Source organism: Hyperolius riggenbachi, chromosome 3 (assembly GCF_040937935.1).
Source record: "Hyperolius riggenbachi isolate aHypRig1 chromosome 3, aHypRig1.pri, whole genome shotgun sequence".
NCBI classification, from domain to species: domain Eukaryota; kingdom Metazoa; phylum Chordata; class Amphibia; order Anura; family Hyperoliidae; genus Hyperolius; species Hyperolius riggenbachi.
Window position 1 is genome coordinate 425,304,881 of NC_090648.1, and position 22,328 is coordinate 425,327,208.

The 22,328-nt window shown below is 43.2% G+C and overlaps 1 protein-coding gene across 4 annotated transcripts in view; it reads left to right on the top strand.

The window, feature by feature from the left end:
- Nucleotides 1-22,328, top strand: part of LOC137564135 (xylosyl- and glucuronyltransferase LARGE1) — a 670,081-nt gene that overhangs the window by 171,872 nt on the left and 475,881 nt on the right. For 3 of the 4 annotated variants that reach the window (XM_068277558.1, XM_068277559.1, XM_068277561.1), the window contains exon 2: nucleotides 14,207-14,394. In XM_068277558.1, coding sequence (XP_068133659.1) covers nucleotides 14,289-14,394 — 106 coding nt within the window. In that variant the 5' untranslated portion in view covers nucleotides 14,207-14,288. Of the gene's footprint in view, nucleotides 1-777; nucleotides 1,063-14,206; nucleotides 14,395-22,328 lie in introns of those variants that run through there. The other variant, XM_068277560.1, reaches the window with a different exon arrangement.

Here is a 22,328-nt window from a genome sequence, read left to right on the forward strand (position 1 = left end):
AACCTAAATGCACTCAACTCCAAACAAACTGTACTTAGCTTTCTATCTGGATTTGTACAGAAATTAATATGTTTTTGTTGTTCTGTGCGTAGTGCTAAGATCACTAGCAAGATGGCAGCTTCTATGCAGATAATACAAATATAAGGAACTGAAGTAACAGTAGAAGAACACTGTAGTAAGAATGACTGTTACTGCAGGATGCTAGTAATCTCGCACTTACAGTATGTCAAGCCTGTATGCAGGATAGTATACTGGTTAAGGCCTCTACCTCTGACACAGGAGACCTGGGTTCAAATCTTGTCTCTTTCTGTTCAGTAAACCAGCACCTATTCAGTAAGGAGTAATTGGGCAAGACTCCCTAACACTGCTGCTGCCTACAGAGTGCGTTCTAGTGGCTGCCTCACAAGCGTTTTGAGTCTGACAGCAGAAAAGTGCTATACACATTTAGGAATTATTATTATTAAGTAAACATTTGCTTTACAGTCACCTGCAACTTGTAGTTCTACAACCTCAAAGTCCCGATCTTCCACCGCCTCCCCTGCATGCTTTCCGTCGTCTTAAGATTTGCATATAAACTGACACCCCATGATTTTTAAATTAACTTGACAGCTGTATACGCGGAGCGCAGGCACTGTTGTGGCAACTGTCACGGCGTGTTTGTAGCAAATAACAGCATCGTTTTTGCTCATTATAGCTCCTTGGCTCCCTGGACCCTGCCGGCTCTGCAATCCTTTCATTTCACTTACAAGCAGAGCATCAGCAAGTGGTGGCCGGGGCGAGGTGTGAGTAACTGCGCCTCTGCTGTCTCCTGATCAGCTGACTCCTGCGCTGTTGGTGCAGCGCTGCGAGGTGTCCCAGGCAGTTACCTACAGCCGGCTCATTACTGAAGAGCAGCATGAAGTCAGCCACTCTGTCTATAAATAGCATGCTAGCTTGCGTTTAAAGGGACAGATCGGAGCTGGAATCCCACACCGAGCTGCTACAGTGGCTCAGAATAGCACAGGCTGGCGAGATCCTGTTTGGGCACGTGATTTACGACTATTGACAGAGCAGCGTACAGAGGTAAGTGAAGGACGTGTGTCAAGTCTGTGTGTATCTATGAAATGTTCAACTCATTTCCTTCTAGTGTCATATTGCTCATGTGAAGCTAAATTCTTCAAAATACCTTTTTCTGGAAAGCAGAATTGTACTTGGCATAGTTCTTTCAGTAGGGGGCCTTCTCGTCCCATTTGACCCTCTACACAAATTGTAGTGGTTGTTGTTCTGTGTGAATTATGCTGGGAATACACGTTCGTTTCTGCCACTCGATTCTCCGCTTCATCGTTTTTGCCGCTCGATTCTGCAGTCGATTCTCTTATCTTCCGCTCGTTTTTCTTACCTTTTCCATTCACTTCTATCAGAAATTGAGCGGCGAAACGATCGAACGGGAGATCGGAGATGTCGGAAATGATCTATCTGCGGCAGAAACGAACCGTGTATTCCCAGCATTACCTGTGTACTCGGTAACACTGCTCCCTCGCAAGTCCAATCACAGCCATAAACACTGGATCCTTGATTTGCGAGCATAATTTGTTCCGGAAACATGCTTGTAATTCAGAGCACTCTTATTTCAAAGCGAACTTCCCCTTAAAAATGAATAGGTAACTCAGATGATTCGTTCCACAATCCAAAAACATTTATAAAGAAAATAAAGTACTGTACTGTATAAAGTAAAAATGCATACAGTATAACAAATTAGGGCAGCACAGTGGCGTAGTGGATAGCACCGAATCCCTGCTATTTGTTGGCTCACTGTGTGTGTGTGTGTGTGTGTGTGTGTGTGTGTGTGTGTGTGTGTGTGTGTGTGTGTGTGTGTGTGTGTGTGTGTGTGTGTGTGTGTGTGTGCGTGCGTGCGTGTGTGTGTGTGTGTGTGTGTAGGAAATATAAAAAGGGGAGACCGAGTGCCCACTATGGTGTAGAGATACCTTGCCTATATTCTTCTCTTATTGCCTGAAGAAGCGGGTTTGACCTGCGAAACACGTCACAGTAAAGTGGTGTACTCCAATAAAGTGTTTTTTTTTTCCAAAATAGACCATTTGTGTCATCTGTTGGGAGGTAAGTCCACCACTACCTCCCTCTTTTTTAAGTTATTTTTAGTGTACCTTATTTTTTTGGGTGCCTCTCTTTATCCTATTTTGGCAATTGTTCTTTTTTGTATCTTTAAGAACTTGTCCAATGACATTCGATTAAAGGATACCTTAGTGCTTGAAAAATGATGCCTACTGTGTGTGTGTGGAGTTGTGCAAATGCTTATCACACATCCCGTGCACCGGAGTCACACTCCGTTCTCTAGTAATTGGCCCCATTGTTTACATCTTGGTCGGCGTGGTCTGTGCCCTCTAACCCAGACATACTATGTAGTGCATATTATAGACAGACATGACCACACAGATAGGACAAAGACACAGCTGTTCAAGATGGTTGCAGATTGCAGTTCTAAAACTGCATGTACACTGCATGTGCATGTATTATTATGGATTGAATAGGTGCGAAATGATGTAAAACGATAACAAGCAACAAGGTTTCTCAGGCACTGTTATTAAATCCTGAACAATATGTGTACAAGTGCGCATGCGTAGCAGACTGTATGTAAAGAACATCACACCATGAATGAACATGTTAGTACTCATGCATGGCTTCTGTTCATAAAACGATTGCGCCATTGGGATATGTATAGAATTGCTATGTGTCACGTCATTGGCAGACTTTGGTCATTCATTGGGAAACATTTTTACATGGCACATTTTATCCCATGTATGTTCTTAGCTGCAGTCTGCTATAGGAGATGATATCTGAAGGGCTTCTTGGCCAGGACACACAGTTATTTCAGTATTCCTAATTATCTCTTGACTATGATTTGTCTTTGTTTTGATAGATTTCTGAAAATAACATTTCTGCTATTGATAAATGTTAGAATACCAGCCTGTATTATAAAGTATACCAGTGTCCTTATATTGTGATACCAGTTGTGTCCACAGGTGGCAGCTGGATGTCTGGTTAATAAAGTTTTGTTTTGATTTTTTTGAATGGGTCTAGTCTTTGAGAACAACTCAAATGAGCTTCAATCCACTAAGACACGTTTTAGTAAAAATGTCATGTTCGGTAATTTACCTCATGCAATATTTTAGACTTACAAATTCACGCATGCATTAATAGCTTGGTGATTTACCAAATAACTGCATGACACAATTCACTAAGATTTTTACCTCATGCAGTATTTTATTCAGTATTTAAAGGAATCCTGCAGTATTTTGTTTGGTATTTGATGAATTATTGCAGTGCAATGAAAATGGATTTGATACAGATAGCAATTGTTTTTATTATACTGAATATATAATAATATTCTTCTTGCCCTAATCTTTGTGAATTTACATTTCTTGAGGTATTTACCTCACTTGTCAGTAATTTACCTCACTTGTCGGTAATTGTAGTTTTCCATGTAGTATCAGTCTATGACAAGCTATTCTGTAAAAGGAGCTGTTTTCTGCTTTACGTGATGGGGGAATGCTTTGTGAATTGAAGCCATGGTGTTGACTTTCCTACCTTCTGCTTGCTGAGCATGGAGGGAACAATAATAGTAATAACAATAATAATTGTAATTTCATAATTATGGAATTACAGTGGCCATAAACGGGTCAATTTTTCCAGCAGATTTGAGTACTTTGAATCTGCTGGCGATACTTTGATTCCAACATTTTCAATCAATTAATTTTCCAACAGATTTGGGCTGATTTTCGATCAAAGGACTACATAAAGCCGTATGATAAAGCATGAGTTTGATGGATGCCTCAGCAATGCTAGTCTAATCAAAAATGAATCAGCACCAGCATTAAGCACATAAAAAGCAGTTCCAGAGAAGACATGTCCAAAGTCATAGGCAATATAATAATTAAAGCAATCAGCGCTAAAACAATTCATCCACTAATGGCATAGCACCCAGTGTCATTAAACTTCAGTGACCAGTCACCTATAGCAGGTAAAATAAAGGCTTTCCAGCTCACAATAGCCCGAGTCACAAGGCTGTACATGTCTCTGCAATCGATTCTCACAAGGCTGTGGGGTCGGTACAAAAATCATCCAACTCCGACTCCTCAGTTTATGAAACCATGGACTCAGACTCCTCAGTTTATGAAACCATGGACTCAGACTCCAACTCCGACTCCTCAGTTTATGAAAGCACGGACTCCAATTTCGACTCCAGGTACCCAAAATTGCTCCGACTCCTCAACTCCAAGTACACAGCCCTTGCAGGGCTATAGAGTGGGTACAAAAATCATCCAACTCAGGCTCCTCAGTTTATGAAACCACCGACTCTGACTGCAACTTCAACTCCACAGCCCTGGATTCTCAGAATCCCTGACTCGCTTATATGATCCACGATCGAATCTTCAAAGAGTGTAGTGTCCAAATAGATAATGCTCAAATCAATTATGTCGACATGAAGGGGGGGGGGGATAAAAGAATCAGAAAACGGTCTAAGTGTAGACAATTTAATTCTTCAAAACTTCCAGTTACAAATCAGATATTATCTTATTTATATAAGATAAAAACTCACATATGGGACCCTATACATTGAGGAACCCCAGAAGCAAAATGTGCTCTGTATCAGAACCAAGCAGGGTAGACAGGGCCGGCGCTACCATAGAGGCTAAGGAGGCAGCTGCCCCAGGGCCCCAGAGCTTGTAGGGGCCCTCAGTGGCTACAAGAAGGAAAAAAAATTTCAAATCGGCCTTATAGTTTTTGCGAAAATCGATTTTAAAGTTTCAAAGGAAAAAAATACACATTTAAAAACCTGCCGACTTTAATGGTTAATAGCAAATCCACCTTAAATGCTAGAAACCCTAAATTTGCAGGATATGTTAATGAGATCATTAGGAATAAGAGGAAAAAACTATTTTTCAAAAAGACCTTATAGTTTTTTAGAAAATCGATTTTAAAGTTTCGAAGGAAAAAAGTATACTTTTAAATGCGGTAAATGTAACTTTTAGTAGCAAACCTAACGGTAGTGTAATTTTACATGCATCAAACGAAAGCACAATACATTTCCTGACGGGGTTTCCAGGGGGTCCATACGCAGCCGTAGCGCTTTGGCCAGGGATCGCTATACAGCGCAATATGGCTGTATGAAGATCCCTGGCATTTTTTCCTATTTTCCCCCCAAAAAATTTATGTTTAGAGTGTGGGAATTAAAAAAAAAAAAAAAAAAAATATGTGGGGTCCCCCCTCCTGAAACTTTTTAACCCCTTGACCCCCATGCAGGTTGGGATAGCCAGAATGTGGAGCTCCGACCGATTGGGACTTCACACCATGACTATACCAGCTGCAAAAAAGGTCCCCTAATGCCGATTTTTGTTCTGGGGTATATGTTGGGGGGGCAGGTTTATTTTGCCCTGGGGCCTCATTGTTGCTTAAACCGGCCCTGAAGGTAGAGAGTGATGGTACCGCCTGTCTCCTTCTTGCGGAAGGCATAGGGGGGCGCCATCACTCTCTACCATTCTGGGTTCTGGATTCTAAAGATGTAATGGGTGCATGACCAGAAATGTGATATGGTTACAGCATTATTTGACAGCATTTGCCTTTGTATTGTATGGTTCTGCATAAATGGATGTGCAGTTCATATTAAAATGTTAACAAATATGTTGAAACTGAATTTTTTTAAGAACACTGATCTTCAAGCCTCTTCTCATTGGCCACTGTTACAATTTCTGGACCTGAGGTCACACCTCTTTTTAGCTGGGTCAGCCGAGTATAGCGAAGAACCCCCATGAATAACGTCACTTCTCAGCCGCTGCGATCTTTCAGCCAGCTTCAGGCACGAGAGTAACGAAGCGAATGGTTTGAGCTTTCATTCCCAGGCTTCGCCGTGCATCGTGGCCCCCGCCGCCTTATTAAGTTTGACAGGCGACGTGTGCGTGTGCGTTGTTAGAGGGGGTGACAGAAATAATCGGGGTGACCTCTCTTCTCAAGGCACGCTAATAAACTCTGCAAATTGGGATCTTATCTGGTGTGCACCCTGATGAGGTGTGACAGGCGACTTAAAAGCATTCGCAAATCAGGACAAATTGGCGGGAATTTAGTGGCGTGTGATCAAGACAAATATGATTTTCCCTGACTTGACAGCTAATGGTGTTTGCTGTACAGTCATTTCTTGGCACGGTAATCATGTGCCCAGTAGAGCTGCAGAATACCAAGGCCTAATTCTGCCAGCTTGCCTGCTGTAACCGTGTAACTGCTGGAGAAAGAATTAGGGGTCACCAGTTTTGGAGATAATGACATGTGAAAATGTTATCGCCCGACCTAACCTATTGAGGTCAGGAAGCAATGGAGCATATTTGAGGCTAGTTTCACATATGGTGCAGTGTGATTTGCGCACAGCAGAAGAGCTTACCAGAGCGCATCGCACCACACCATTGCAGGCAGATTAATCCATGTGGCAAACTGCTCCAACAGGGAAATCTGCATGACCCCGCTCAGTGACATAGTTACGGCCTGACAGGAAGTAAGTCACGGCAGTTCCCCACGATCTGCGCATGTACACCACGCTACTACCGCAACAATCTGTAAAGATTCTTTGCGGTGCCATTTACTCCCATGGAATTGTACACCGCTCAGTAGCATTGGCACGCTTCTGCTTTGGCTGGACTACTTTCGTCGCTTTGCATTGCACCGCAGGTACTTTGGCCTTTGTGACCTGTCACATAGAGACTAATAGCCACTGCGGCGGGATGAGAGTATCGCGGCGCTATATGTGTGAAAAGGGCCTTAAAGGAACTGATAATGTATGCATGACCTCTTAATCACTAACTTTTCTTCTCTCCGATTAATAATCTAGTTATAATCCATTAGTTCCAAATGTTGCTTGGCGCTAGTAGATTAAAACTCTAAAGTATTTCCAACGTCGCCTCCACACCCTCACTTGTTGTCACTCACTGGAAGGAGGAAGTATCAGAGTCACATGAACCGCAAAGTAGTGAACTCCACCTTACCCTGTCCACTTGTTCAGTGCTGAGCAGTGGCAGTCGGCAGTATTCAGGTGTTCTGAATCAGCTGTGCTGAATTCCAACACCTATCAATGACCATGCCAAACGGTCATATGTATATGTTGTATAATCTATGAATCTATGCCCATCTGGTCTAATTGGGCTTGTGTAAGTAGTAGTGAATCACAATCTTCCCTCCGATTCAAGTATGGTCATATGAAAAAAGGGCTCAAAATAGAGAATTACTGTTTGAAAATGGTTTAATTGTCTAAAAAAAAATGACATTCACAATGTAACAATACGTGTCTGTTACAAGCATATGAACAAGCATGTGTTTAAATAAGGAATGGCTTAAGATCTCACTGTTTCCCCACGGTATACGCTCCACGTGCCCATGGGACCGCCTCCTTCCACCACTTTTTCTCCTCACGCTCGCTGCCGCCAAAACACTCAATCGTTTTCATCAATACAAGTTTATCAAGGGTCTGTTATGGTTATGATCCATTGTTGTTCAGTCAACTCCGACTCCTTGCGTCCCCAATGTAGTACAGCACACCAGACCCCTCTATCCTCCACTTATCCTCTACTGCCTCACAAAGCTTGGCCAAGCTCATGTTTGTTGTATAAGCCAGGGCTTTTCAACCTTTTCATTAACTGTACCACTTTTATCGCCTGACAAATTTCAAGTACCACCAGTGTGCCTGGGCAGTAGATTGGACCTGATCAGGCTCGGCTGTTTCCACTGGAGCCCGAGCGAAGAGCCGATACTGCGCATTCACTAACACCGACAAGGAGATCTTTGGGGGGTCCCAGCGCTGGATCCCCTCTGCTGAGGAGGAATCCTCTGTGTGATCTAGAGGCTTCCCACTCCTTAGGTAAGTACCCCCAGGGGCAATTTTTTCTTACAGGTACACATTAAGAAAACGGGGGCACATGGGAGGGGAATAGCAGGACGCATTGATGGGGAAAAGGATTAAAATTAGGTATGTAGCCAATATCGGTAGCCTCCCCTCACCACCAGATAGCTGGGCAGTGACTCACCACACAGTTCGGCTCCCCCTCTCTCGCTCCTCACTGTGCTGCCCTACGGAAAAGTTCAGACCTCAGATCAGTGGCAACCTGGCCGCAGTGAAGAGGTAGCCAGGCAAACAGTGCACAGTGACGGCACGTATACTTCAAATACAGGCAGTGAACAGTGATGTCACTTTATTGTATTTGAAGTATACTACTTCTGTATTTCAAGCATACCCGTCGTCGTGTACCATTCGCCTGGCTATCTCCTCACCGCGGATCTGAGGTCTGAAGTATGCCACAAGGCAGCACAGGACAAGCGGCAGGTGGGCAATTAAGTGGCAGGCAAACTTGGAGTGTACCACCTGGCCGACAGCAAAGTACCACTGGTTGAAAAGCCGTGGTATAATCCATTACGTCTCTCATTTCCTTAGGGCCCCTTCTTACTGGCGCAGTGCGGTGTAGCATTTTACCGCAGTCTACTGCTAGGGCAATGAAAGTCTGTGGGGTAGTTCACATTGGGTGCGGTGCACTGCGCTGGAAGTACCCTATCTAATGCAAGTGCATACCTAGGTTACTGGGCGGCTAGAGAGCGTCACTTCCTGATTGGCCTGTATTACCATGTATTAACGCGGTAATCCCCAAGGGCTGTTTTTGGCATTGCGGACCGCTAACTCCAGTATTCAGTGTGAAACCGATCTGAGGAGATTTGTCGTCCCCCTGGCTGCCGATATTGTTTTAAATTACTGAAGCATTATTGCAGTTGTCCTTTACATGGTGCTTCCCCTGCTCTAACCCTCAGATAACAGTAATGGAATATGCCACACTGAAAGTGATGTGATGAAATAGAAAGTGTGGAAAATCCCCCCACTTTTATAAATAGCTCAGACATATTAATTCTGCTAGAATGAATGTGCCTCTCCTGGAGCTGCAGATGAAACTGTGAACAGCGAGAACAAACAGTATAAAAATGGCAAATCAGCCCCAAAGCTCTCCCTGGTTGATATAGCAATTATAAAGTATGTCATCCCTCGCAGAAACCTTACCACCGGCAGTAGTTTATACAGGTACACCTGTGAATGTGACTTAACTTCCTGCTTGTCCCTTCACCCTCCCCCAGACACCTTATGGTTGCGTGTGATAGGACTACTCACATATCTGTGATTTATATAGCACCAGCATCTTCCGTGGCACTGTACAACAGCATACAGGGTATAACAATACAAAATAAACAGTACGACAGTTAATACAAGACAATCGTGGATTACCACAGTGAACAAATCAACTACAGATTTTTACACACGGGGAAAATATGCATACACATTACACAGCATTGTGAGACAAAAGGGGAATAGACTCTTATCTGGAATCTTTATATCAGGTCTGGTGAACATCAGTTATGAAAAGATTCCCTGTACATTAACATCACTGTGAACCAGGAAATGGAAGTGGCGGCTAGCAAACTAAATGTGTTAAGGTGCATACACACCTTTGTCACCTGTTGTGGATCAGGACCCAATCCCCTTGGGCGACATCAGTAGGCCGCCCTCTACAGTCAGCTGTGTAGCTGACAGCGCGTTCTGTTGCTACTATATGCCAGGAGGCGGAGGAATGACGTATGTGATGTCACAGGGCGGGTGGGGGAGTGGCATGCACAAATAACTTGGCAGTCGCTTGGCTAAGTTGATTTGTCAGACTGATCGTTTGTGGGGCCAGGGACCTCTGTGTATGCCTGATTATCTGCTGAAGCGGTTATTATCACCCCCCTCAGCTGACTTAAGTCATGCGTGTTTATGAGACTTTATAAAGGCCCATACACATGCCACCTGAAGTCAGCAGAGGAGGCCATTAACAACTGCCTCAGCCGATAATCAGGCATGTGCACGGCAGCCCCCAACCCGTCCAAACCCGCAAGTGATTCACCTGACGGATCTACTCACCCCCAGCGACACCAATCCCCCACTGATTCTATTGTTTGCAACATTCTCCTGGCGGAAACGTGACATTGCGAATGCGCCGCTCATCGTCCTTTCATTGTCCTCCCACCCCACTGCATAGCAACACAGCACGTCATCAGCTACACAGCTGTGTGGAGCCCGTCCCAACGTTGTCGTCCAAGGTGATCAGGTTCGGTTTCCAAAGGGTGACACCCGTCAACGGTGTGTAGGTACCTTAATTAGTTGGCAGCTGTGATAACTAGACAGCTGATTGACAGACTACTAGTGGGTTTGACTTGCTAGCTTTAATGCTAGGTACACAAGATACAATTTTCTGACAGATTTATTGTCAGATCAATTGTTTACATCACGTCTGATCTGATGTTCGATCGATTTCCTGATCAATTTTTCATTCAAATCTATAAATTGATCAGAAAATCGATCGCAAATCAGATCTAACCTATTAGAAATAATCAATCTGACAGTAAATCTGTCAGAAAATTGTATCGTGTGTGCCTAGCATGAAATTTCCTGGGTGACTTGCATATACATATACCGTGAATTTTCTGTTTATCACTGATGATTGGCCATATGAGTGTAGACAGGAAGGGATGTTACTAATCTGGCTGCAGTTTTCTTGTCTGCAAAATGTAAACAAACACTGTAAACAACAGGCTGCCAATGAGTCTTTAGACATCATCAGCCAAAATTATTAAATAGTAATAATAAATGTTTGGATCAGGGGTCAGTTTGAGGTCGACTTGAGGAATCTACAATTATCCTTAGCGTTTCCTTAATTTCCCACACAAAATTCATACACACACACACACTAGCCGAGCGTTGCTCGGGTATGTATTTGGTTGTTGTTGTTTCTAACATTGACACGCAGTCACTCCATGACCAAGTTTGTGAGCTTTGGGTCCTTGGCATCAATAAAGTGAGAGTGGAAGCAGTTTATAATTTTCCATTAAAACCAAACAAATCTGATTGGTTGTTTGTGGCTCAGCCCCCTTTTCTGAATTTGAATCCCAGTCATCCAATGACTTACTATAACAGGTTTGAGGCCTATCCCACTAACAGTATAAGAATGGCAGCAATTTAAATACTCCCCTTTAAAAACAATAGGTGAATTTGATTGGCTGTTGTAGGCTCCCCCCACATTTCTGAATATTAATCCCAGTCACTCAGTGAAAAAGTGTGCCAAGTTTGAGAACCCTGCCATTAACAGTGTGAGAATGACTGCAGTTTACATTCTTCCATGTAAAAAATGTGGTTGTTGCCCCCGACCACTTTTTGTAACCTTGACAAAAAGTCATTCGATGACCAAGTTTGTGAACTTTGGGGTCCTTGGCATCAATAATGTAAGAATGGAAGCAGTTAATCAATCAAAGAAATCTGATTGGCCCTTTGTGGCTCCACGCACTTTCCTGAATAATAATCCCAGTCACCCAGTGACCAACTGTGTTAAGTTTGAGAACCCTGCCATTAACATTGTAAGAATAGCTGAAATTTGATTGGCTGTTTTATGCTCTGCCCACTTTCCCTGATTATTTTTTTTTTCACCTCGGTCACCAAGTGACCAACTGGGCCAAGTTTGGGGACTCTGGCTTTATTGGGAATGGCAGTCCTTTACATTTATTGATGTGAATGGGTGAAATCTGATTGACTGTTTGTGGTGTGCAAGGGGGACGTGAGACCCCCAGAACATATATATATATATATATATATATATATATATATATATATATATATACTGTGTATATAATATATATATATACTGTGTATATAATTAAATTGCACTTTAATGAAGATTTTCAGTGTGAAATAGCTCTTGACAAAGGCTTTTTATTTTACATTCAGGTCCATTTTATTTTCGGATCAATTTTTTATTTTTTTTTACAAAACTGGGATTTCACTTTAAAGAACGATCAAAGTTCTCCTGTTGCTGGTGCTAATAAGGATGTTATTTTGACGGCTATGAACTGACGCTTTCATTTCAGAGAACTTTATTTCGGCGTCTGTGGGGAAAGCAGAGAATCATTAGCTTGCATTTTAGCCGGGTAATTTGGAGCAAGACTGAATGCTCTGCCCAGCGCTGAGCTCTCTTCATAGAGACAATTATTCTTGGCATATATTATCCATCCTCTTTAAATTATTTTTCTGAGAAATTCTTGCAGCTTGGAGTGTTAGTGCTTAATGCTAATTTGAGCACAATGCTCTGAGACTCCGCTCTTCTTTGTCTTGATGTTCCAAGCAAGCTATTCACAAAGTGTTTTGTGTCTTGAAGTAATTTGTTTTATATTTGTTTTTGTGCAAAAAGACAGCATAAGGGCTTTTATCATGTTGTTCATGGAGAGAGAAATGGAAGAAATTGCACCTGTTTTCTAAGTAAAGAGGCATCTGAGGCGGTTCTGGTGCTACAAGATTACATTTGGAACAACTGTAAGACCTGATGAGGAGGGAAAAGCAATGGAGGCTGTCTGAGCTGCAATGTCATGTCCTTTGTATCTAAATAAACTATGAAGTAGACAGAAGTGGGGGCAGATAGCAGTCTTTGGCTATGATATTGGAGGGCCCATATTAAAGTGGATATGAACTCAGAACTTCCTCGCTGCTCCAAACGACAGCATAATAACCTTTAAAGAAAAACATTTATTGGTTACAGCTTACAGAACTCCTGCAATAAATCTGCAGTTTGTCTTCCTGGTTTCATGGAAGCAGAGAAAGGGTTAACATCCTGTGTTTACATATTATCTGTGTCTGCCAAGACGTAGGATTAAACTAGGCTGCAAAGGGCATTAGTATCTACCATGAGTAGAGGAGCATGCTGATGTTGCCTGAAGTTGACCTATTCCACCCAACGGCTGACCCCATAGCAACAGATGCATTGCTAGCCTGAATGCTGGTGATATATCTGTACAACACTCATTCCTGAACTGTCGCCTGAGTGATCAAGTTCCCTGCTGTCTATAGTACTTGTACGTGTGTACATGGCTTGATTTGGGTACACTAGGGATGAAATCGCTATCGTTTAACACTGCCGGGGTGGACTGAAAGGACATTAGGCTGCAGTCAGTGGTCAGATTTCTGCATCCAGAGATGTCCCTTTTTAGTTTATTGATGCATTCTGAAGGGCAAACAAATGTGTGTTAAGTTGTCCTTTAAGCCGATATTCTCAAATTTTTCACGATCCCACTCATACCTGACTTAACGTACTCTATCCTGGCACTAATCCATAATCAAGAAATGAGAATCTCAGTGTTGTTGATCTTTTGCTACTTTCATGTTTCGGGGCACCTGCACTATCATCAGTAAAAGTAGCCAAAAAATACACAAAAAGATTTTGTGGAGTGCTGCAATAAATATTAAACAAACTGGTAAAGATGACAATAACAAACTAGTAACTCAACCAAGATACAAACACACATGACAATGCTGGATTACAGGTACAGGTCTGCAACTATTCCATACGCAAAGAGGAACTGTAGTAAAATAATGTAATGAATGAAATTGCTGTGTTTTTTTTACAACATTTATTTATAAATTACTTCTTCAAGCTTTGTGGATTGTAAAACCTTTCCTCAGCCTGAAATGTATAACAGGCGGTGGGATCTTTCATCCTGTCAGGTGCAGCTTTGCAGAATGTTAGTTTACTGAGAGTTCCAAAGCCAATACAAGATATACCTGGTCTCCCAGAATGCTCTGAGCAGAGAATTCTGCATAGCTAAACCGCCTAGGCTAAGCATCCCTTCATCAGGGCAAATTCCCCATAAAAATGTCTTCTATATCTTATAATGAATTCTCCAAATGTGTGTACATGCTGAAGATAAATGGCCTAAATTAGGCATTTTCTGTAATCTGTGGTGGCTAGAATAACTTGATGATGTGTATGTATGTATATATATATATATATATATATATATATATATATATATATATATATATATATATATATATATATATGTGTGTGTATATACATATAATATATGTATATGTATATATATATGTGTGTATATATATATATATGTATATATATATATATGTATATGTGTATATGTATATGTGTATATATATATATATATATATATATATATATATATATATATATATATATATATATATATATATATATATATATATATATATATATATAGTTTAGATTGAAAACGTCCTTTTATCGATCAAATCACTGCTGCCTGTCGTTTTTATCAGACTGACCTGTCCTAACTTTTTCTGCAGGGATTTAACATGGCGGAAGAGGTGGCGATGCTTCCGGCATAGGAACTGCGCAGAAGATTTGGGGTCACCCAATCCTGAGAGAATGCTGGGATTCTGCAGAGGGAGACGGAAATTCCTGGCAGCCTCTCTTACTCTCCTGTTTGTTCCTGCCGTCACCTGGATTTACCTGTTCACCGGAAACTTTGACAGTGAGTAGCCAGCTTGGCCTTGATGTGATCCCCTTCATGTTGTAATTAATGATTAGCAGAAGTACTTGCTTTCTCTATGCCTCAAGTTCACAAAAGTAAAATTACTATTACAAAAATGAGAGCATAAGAGGGAAATATGTTGATAGTAGCGGCACAAGTAACATGGGGGTTGATATACAAAGCTTTCTTAATTTTTGCCTTAACTATAAGTCGAGCTAATTCATGAGATAAACATATAAGGAGAGATAAATCATAGGTTAGATATGACAGGAAAGTTAGATAAGGAGAGATTATACATGAGTTAAGTTAGATATGGAGAGATAAAACACAAGTTGAGTAATTTAAGAAGAAATAGGGCCAGTTCACATTCAGCACTTGCCTGCTGACTGTCCCGCCATCTCGTTCATTCGGCGATCGTGATTCAGCGGCAAAATCTTGCAGTTTCAGGGTAATTTGTGCTTGTGGTTCCCATCAATAAAGTGAAAACCACTACGCACTCGCCCTGAAGACGCTGCATGCAGCGCGTTTGCGATTGATCGAAAATGAAAAAGCTGCAGTGTGCATGTATCCATAGGGATACATTAGTGGCAGCACTTTGCTGATCGCCGGGGATCAGCAAAGCGCTTAAAAGGGGCCAAGTGTGAACCAGCCTATAGATTGTAGCGTCTCGGAGGGACATGTAATTCGGGTTCTGGCGATTGCCAGATCCCTGAATTATCTTGCAAGCCCCTTGCAAGATAATTCAGGGATCTGGCAATCGCCAGAACCCGAATTACATCTCCCTCCGAGACGCTACAATTTATTGGCTGGTTCACACTTGGCCCTTTTTAAGAGCTTTGCTGAAGCGCTAGTGCTATGACGGCGCCCAGTTTCAGTGCTCAGCGCTGAGCCCTGTGCACAGAAATGACCTGCTTCACACTGGACAATTGTGGAAGGATGGTGCGGGCACAGGGGGTATGACTCCAGGGGGCTGCAAGAAGCCCCAGGTAAGATAAACAGTTTTTTTTGCCTTTAGATTTCCTTTAAAGGTTGAGAATGTATGTCTGTACTTTGCTTAACCATCACTGATAAGTAATCACAGGTCTTAAAACTCTTCTGTTTGTAAGATCAGGATCAGGTTTAGGGTCTCTGCAATAATGATCATTTACCTGACTAAAGATTTAATCATCAGTTTATTCTAACTTCAGCTTTGCTTTGAAATGTAAAATGCACAAAAACACAATACGGTACATGTAAGACATTCTTCTAGAGTAAAATGCACTATTAATTTATTTTTATCTTTGTCGCAGTCACTTCCCATAGGTAATAAAAAAAAATATAACAAGTCTGACTGGTTTCAGACTAGTCCATCTCCTCTTGTGAGGTTCTCACTATTTCCTTTAGGCCATGTTTACACTATGTGCATTGCATAATGCCCATTCTACAACATGAGCATGATGCAATGCACAGTATGCAATGCATGCTATTTTTTACAGCACAAAGATTGCTATAGTAACATGCTCATTATCGCACGCCTTATCCAGTAACGCATTGTAGAAAGTGTGCTTGGATAAAAAGAAAGTTTGCTTAGATTGTCCTTTACAATGCAGAGGTGGGAACATGTCCATACAATTGTATGGGCAGTGTGTTAACATTCAGCAACGCGCAGCATTGCGCATAATGTGAACACACCCTTAGTCTTTTATAAAGAGCAACCTATACTTAAGCCTCGTACACACGCTAGATTAAACTTGGCCGAAGCAATTACTGACAACCACCTCCGTCAAGTACTGCTTGTGTGTACAGCGGCCCAGACTGCTGGCTGAGAGCATTGCTCTCTCCACTTACCTTGTCACTGCGTGACATCACTTGCGCCCTGCTCTGTTGTCCCTCAGCATAGCAACAGAATGCATAGCTAGCCTGCAGGCTAGTGACACATCTGTACAGTGACGGCCTGTACTGTCGCCTGAGGAATAGAGTACTGGCTGCTCTCCATATTTCTTTGCAAGCTATTCGGGCAGTTGCACTGAGCACCTGCCATTCAGGGGGTGCTTTCAAAAATAAAGAAAAGCCTGAAAATCCTCCATGAAAAAATGGACTGGTCCAAAACTAGCCACATTCGTCATATTTGTATTACCTACTGTAAGTGACAGCGACATAGGGATATAAAGTATTTTATGCTGCATCATATCTGGGACAAATGTACATCTTATTCGTGTATTATAAATTTCAATTTTTTTCACGATAGTGGTCCTTTAAGTATAAATTCGGCAACGTTTAAAAAACAGACCATGCGGCACCGTCTCTGCAGGAGACATCCACAGGAAAGCTAGAATCGAATCACTGACATAAAAGAAATGAGATGTTCTCTCATCGGAGGACCCGTATAATCCTCTCTTCTATCTGCCGATGTCAAAGGTCAACAGGGGAATAAAAAAAGGTTTTATTTCATACAGGTTAGCTGTAATGTCAGGTCAAGAGACGATGCTTATAGCCAGGCCTTCTGGAGCCTAAAAAATTCCATCATTTCTATAGAAGCCGGTATAGATGTTTTCTGCTCTTTAACGATGAATTATGGAGGAAGCGTGAAGGTTGGGAAGCGCAGTGCCCAAAAGAATCAGATGTTTCTGAAGTGCAGATATTGTAATGCGCAGCATTGCCTTGACAAAGCAGATGCGGTTCCATGCAATGTACAGAAATAAGCATTGCGGGATTTATCCCTCACTCGTCAAACTAGGAATGTAAATTATTCTACTGTGTCTGCCAGCCAACCATGCATCCAGAACTGCTGCGCAATAGCACAGATACAGTCAATGTACACAGCCATTTATTCACATCGCTTGCAGCTGGCTCAGGCATCAGCATGACAGACATATGGGGCCTGATTTATTAAGGCAGCTACAGAGATCTCCAGTGGGGAACATCAGAAATGATCTAGCAACAGTGAACTCGATTTTTATTGAAGTGAACCAGAAAAAAATACTAATCTAAGTAAAGGGAAGGCTTTGGATCCCATAAAGCCTTCCTGGTCCTCTGTCTGTGTCCTTAGTCCACCTTTGTCCCTCAATCAAAGTTATTCGACCAACTGGTCGAATGCGCCTCCAGGAGTCCTAGTGATGGCTTTCCTGGCTACTGCGCATACCTGAGTTCTGGCTCAGGGTCGCTAGTGCTTCCGAAGCCTTCGAAGGAATCCGGGAGGTGTGAACTATCATGGAAGGACAGCAGTGGACCAAGGGCACGAGAAGAGGACCGGGAAGGCTCTATGGGATCCAGAGCCTTCCATCTACATAGGTGAAAATCTAACATTTTTTCAGGGTGGCCTCAGATATGCTTTAAACATTGTCTGTTTCGTGGTTAAATATTGCGTCCTTTGCCTGAGTCATATCAGACTATCAGGGCCGGATTTACCATAAGGCACTGTAGGCACGTGCCTACAGGCGCCTAAAAGGTCAGAGGCGGCTCCCCTAATGTCCCCCAATATGCACAGGGAATGTGGGGAGCGCGGTGTGACTCTTCCTGCCCCAGCCCGTTCGCTGTTCTCCCGCCCGCTCGCTCTCCCGCCCGCTCCGTGTGATCTGTCAGCGGCCGCATGGGAGCACAATGTAAATCATGCCTGCCCTGGCCCGCTCTCTCTCTCTCCTGCCCGCTTTCAGTGCGATTGGGTCTCAAATAGCAGCAAAATTCATGAATGTCCGCGGCGGCCGCTGATTTGCACTTGGACTCAGTGCACTGCACAGTGTGCGTGTGCATGGGGCGGGGGGAGCACACGCTGGCCGCTAGTCGCTAGTGTAAAAAAAACTTGCGTGATGCCGGCAATCGCAGGCATGGGAAGGGGGAAGCACACGCTCGCCGATAGTTTAATAACTTTTCTTCTGCCGGTGTTCCGACGTGTGGGGAAGCAGCTGCCTTCTCCTGGACTCGGAAGGCTTGTAACATCCGTCCTAGTGCTGCAGCCCAAGCTGGAAAGAGGGCTTGTCGTGACAGAGTGACACCTGCGATACAAGTTTGTAGTGATGCATTTATTTTTATTGTTTTTTTCATTGTTTTCTCCTTACTATCTGCTTGAATGTGTGTGTGTGCTGTCAGTACATGTGTCTGTACATGTGTGTCTGTGTGTGTACATGTGTGTGCATGTGTGTCTGTGTGTGTGCATGAGTGTCTGTACATGTGTGTGCATGTGTGTCTGTGTGTGTGTGCATGAGTGTCTGTACATGTGTGTGCATGTGTGTCTGTACATGTGTGTGCATGTGTGTCTGTGTGTGTGCACGGAGCCACCAATAAATCTTTTAAAACAATATTTATAGTTTTAGGAGTACGTAGTAATTTTAAAATGATATTTATCGTTCGTCGGACCCCTGCCCCCCATGTTCTGCTGTGTCCCCTGGTTACCGTCTTCTGCCTCCTCCCCCCCTTCCCTCGCATGTCTAATTTTAATATAATCCTACACAAGCAGATCTTATGAGCAGCTGGTGGATGTATCTGCACGCTGGAGAGTCAGACTTCCTGATCCACCAATCACGGGGGGCTGCGTGGAGTGTTGTTCCAGAACCGCCAATCACTGCTACTGATTTTTCTAGCTCCATCTGCTAATTGGTCCCAATGCCCCCGCCTCCGAGACCATCACGTCCAATTAGCAGACGGAGCAGAGAAATGAGTAGCGTTGATTGGCGGTTGGGGTAGCGCCCGCGTGATTGGTGGATCAGGAAGTCTCCAGCGTGTAGGATTACACTTCAGGCCGGGGCAGGGGATATACACTGGGGGACATTGGGGGGAGGGGTTGTCAGAGGACGATCACCGGGGACACAGCTGGACATTGGGGTCAGAGGAACGATAAATAACTTTTTAAAGTTGCTACATATACCTAAAACATAAATATCGTTTGACCTGCGCCATAATTTACTGGATCTGCATGTGCGCCATAATGTAACGCTTAAAAACAGTAAACATCGTTTACCATTGATTTGAATGGCGGCGCCATAATGGTCCAGTGGAGCTGTGCGCCATTTTTTCCTGCCCCGGTCTGTGCATGTATGTGTGTGTGTGTGTGTGTGGGGGGGGGGGGGGGGGCGGGGAGGTATAGCCTAGGCCTGGGGCTAACTTAGTGCCCTAAGAGAGAAAGGGTGTTCGAAGGAGGTAGGCTTTATGGGGGGGTTCATGTCTAGGGTATTGGGTTTATACAGGGTGGCACTGGCATGCAAAAGGTCCTGCTACCTGCCACGAGAATGGTAGTATCTTGCTTCATTCCTGCTGTGTCTCTGGTTATATTAAAGCCTGTGTCACTACAGAGGGCACTCACAGCAGGGATAAAGCAAGAGGTACACAAGGACAGGCTGGCTGGCGTTTGCATGTATACTCGTGCTCATGACAGGCAGCTGGGCCTGTACTTTAACAGGCAGGGGAGAGGGATACTGCCTAGGCCACAGTAAAGCTTTATAAGGCGCAGGTATCATCTAGGCCCCAGGCAGACAATGGTGTAACCATTACCTCCACTAGTCCTGTGACTGCAGTGAGGCCTGAAGACTAAGATGGCCCACCTCTCTCCCCCCATCCAAATTCAGAACAGCGGAGAATAAATACCAACTTCAGCTCTGGGTCCTCTTGTCTTCTTCACTGCTGCCATTCATGCTGCTGCATTCCTCCATTGGGGTTTTAAATGCATGTCATGTGACATCGGGAGCCTATGTAGAAACATTGCTGCATGCTGAATGGCTGCAGTGAATAGGAGACCAGAGTAAGCAGACTTTGAGTAGGTATTTGTGCTCCGCCACTCTGCTGTTTGGATGGGATGGAAGAGGTGACACCCCCTCCCTTTTTCCACCGTAGTGCCTGGGGATTACATCTTATACTGACCATGCAGGGCAAACTGGGCAGCAACCACCTACTACTACTAATTGTGTGTCACCTAACTGTTATTACCTGCTTAGTACTAAATATCTACCATTCACTGTCTGCCTTGGTATTAACTGGTTGTTGTTGGAAATGTTGGCCTATACAGTATTTTGTCAATTGTGTGTGTCATTAGTAATATCTGCATATTGTTGGTATTCTTGTCTTTGGCAATATCTGCATTACCTTGTGTGGTTTTATTTCATAAGGGATGGGGGGACGACTGGGTGAGGGTGTGGCCTGTGCTAAGGGGCGGAGTTTAGGGCGCCAGAACTTCTGTGCCTATAGGCTCATGAGCTTTAAATCCGGCCCTGCAGACTATACAATGATTCCAGTACTTACAATGAGAGAGAGCATGGGTTCATCTTGCTTTTTCTGTACCACTGCTGATTATTGCTAATAAACTTCGAATTCTCTAGTTTCTACTGTTCCCCCTTGTAAGTGAATCTATGTCTACTGGTGGATGCACAGATGATTAAGCTGTTGATATAAGCTGATGCACAGATGATTAAGGTGGATATAACTTGTTTCTGTTTGCAGAAACTGAACAAATGGTCCATGTACTATACTATTCAACATATGCAATTAGTGCCCTTTCACACTACCCGCGGTTCGGCTCGTCGCACCAAATTGCCGCATCCATTTTCAGAAGCAACGACTTTCCTATGGGGCTATCACATTGATCAGTGCGATGTGGCGGGTTCAGACGCAGTAATGCACTGCTTAAAGTGTGTTAACAGCATAATGTGTGCTTTAAAGGGATATTTAAGTCATTCTAAAAAAAAAAAAACAGTTTTACTTACCTGGGGCTTCTTCCAGCGCCCTGCAGTCGCCCTGTGCCCGTGCCAATCCTCAACGATCCTCCGATTCCCCTGCCACGGGCTAGCAAAAAAGGGCGCACAGGGATAGTGGACAAAAAGGGCGCCGCCATAGACTGCAATGCAAAATATCGGGCGCCCGAGAAATAGCGTTTTACAGGTATCGTGTTAACAAAAGGCTCCGTTTACAGGATAAAGTTTATAACAAATATCGTTGACAAGTTCGTTTTGACTTTGTATTATACTTATTTTTTCGTTTGTAAATTTCGCTTATATGAGTTTTAACTAGTTTTTTTGTTTTAAAATTACGCTTACAAACCTATTACAACTAAAATTTCGTTTACACTTCTTTTTGCATTTAAAATTCGTTTTCATATGTATAATGCTTAAATAACATTTCTCAACCTGATTGTATTACAAATACATCGCTTTTGGTATTAACTTTGTTTTTACATTTATAATGCGTTGATTATAGTTACTAAAATATCGCTTTAAATATTACTGTTATTTTAAGATTTCTAATGCATAAGTGATTTTAAGGTTAGGTTTAGGCACCAACAGGGGGGTCTTAGGTTTAGGCACCACCAGGGGGGTCTTAGGTTTAGGCACCAACAGGGGGGTCTTAGGTTTAGGCACCAACAGGGGGGGTCTTACGTTTAGGCACCACCAGGGGGGTCTTAGGTTTAGGCACCAACAGGGGGGTCTAGGGGTTAGGGATAGGTACAGGGAGGGTTAGGTATACTTATACACATGTAAATAGCGTTTTTTTCTATAGACGCTATTTGACGTTTTATTTCAGAATTCGTTTACTGTTATAGACGGTATTTTGCCATTTCATTTCTGTTTATTTAACCTATTTAGCACCAAATTATCGTTTATAACATATTAAACGAAAATATGGTTTTGCATTCAAACGTACAATTTCGGCTACACCCCGCGCCCTTTTTTCCACGCGCCCTTTTTTGATGGACGCCCCCCGTCATGGCTTAGTTTCGATTTGCAACTGAGCCGGTCGCCGGACTCGGGGCCTGTGCGGCCCTTGCTGTGCGTGTCCTCGTTCACGCTCCCGTCGCTGGAAGTGTTATGCATAGGTGTAGTAATGAAAATCTCTACTGCGTCTGCGAACGAGGACGCGCACAGCCTGTGCCACGCAGACACAATGGGCTGGTAGCTTGCACATCAGGAATTGGGTCGCTCTGTAGACACGCCTTATTATTTGCTGAGACCGCTACAGACAGCCTCAGTCAATGT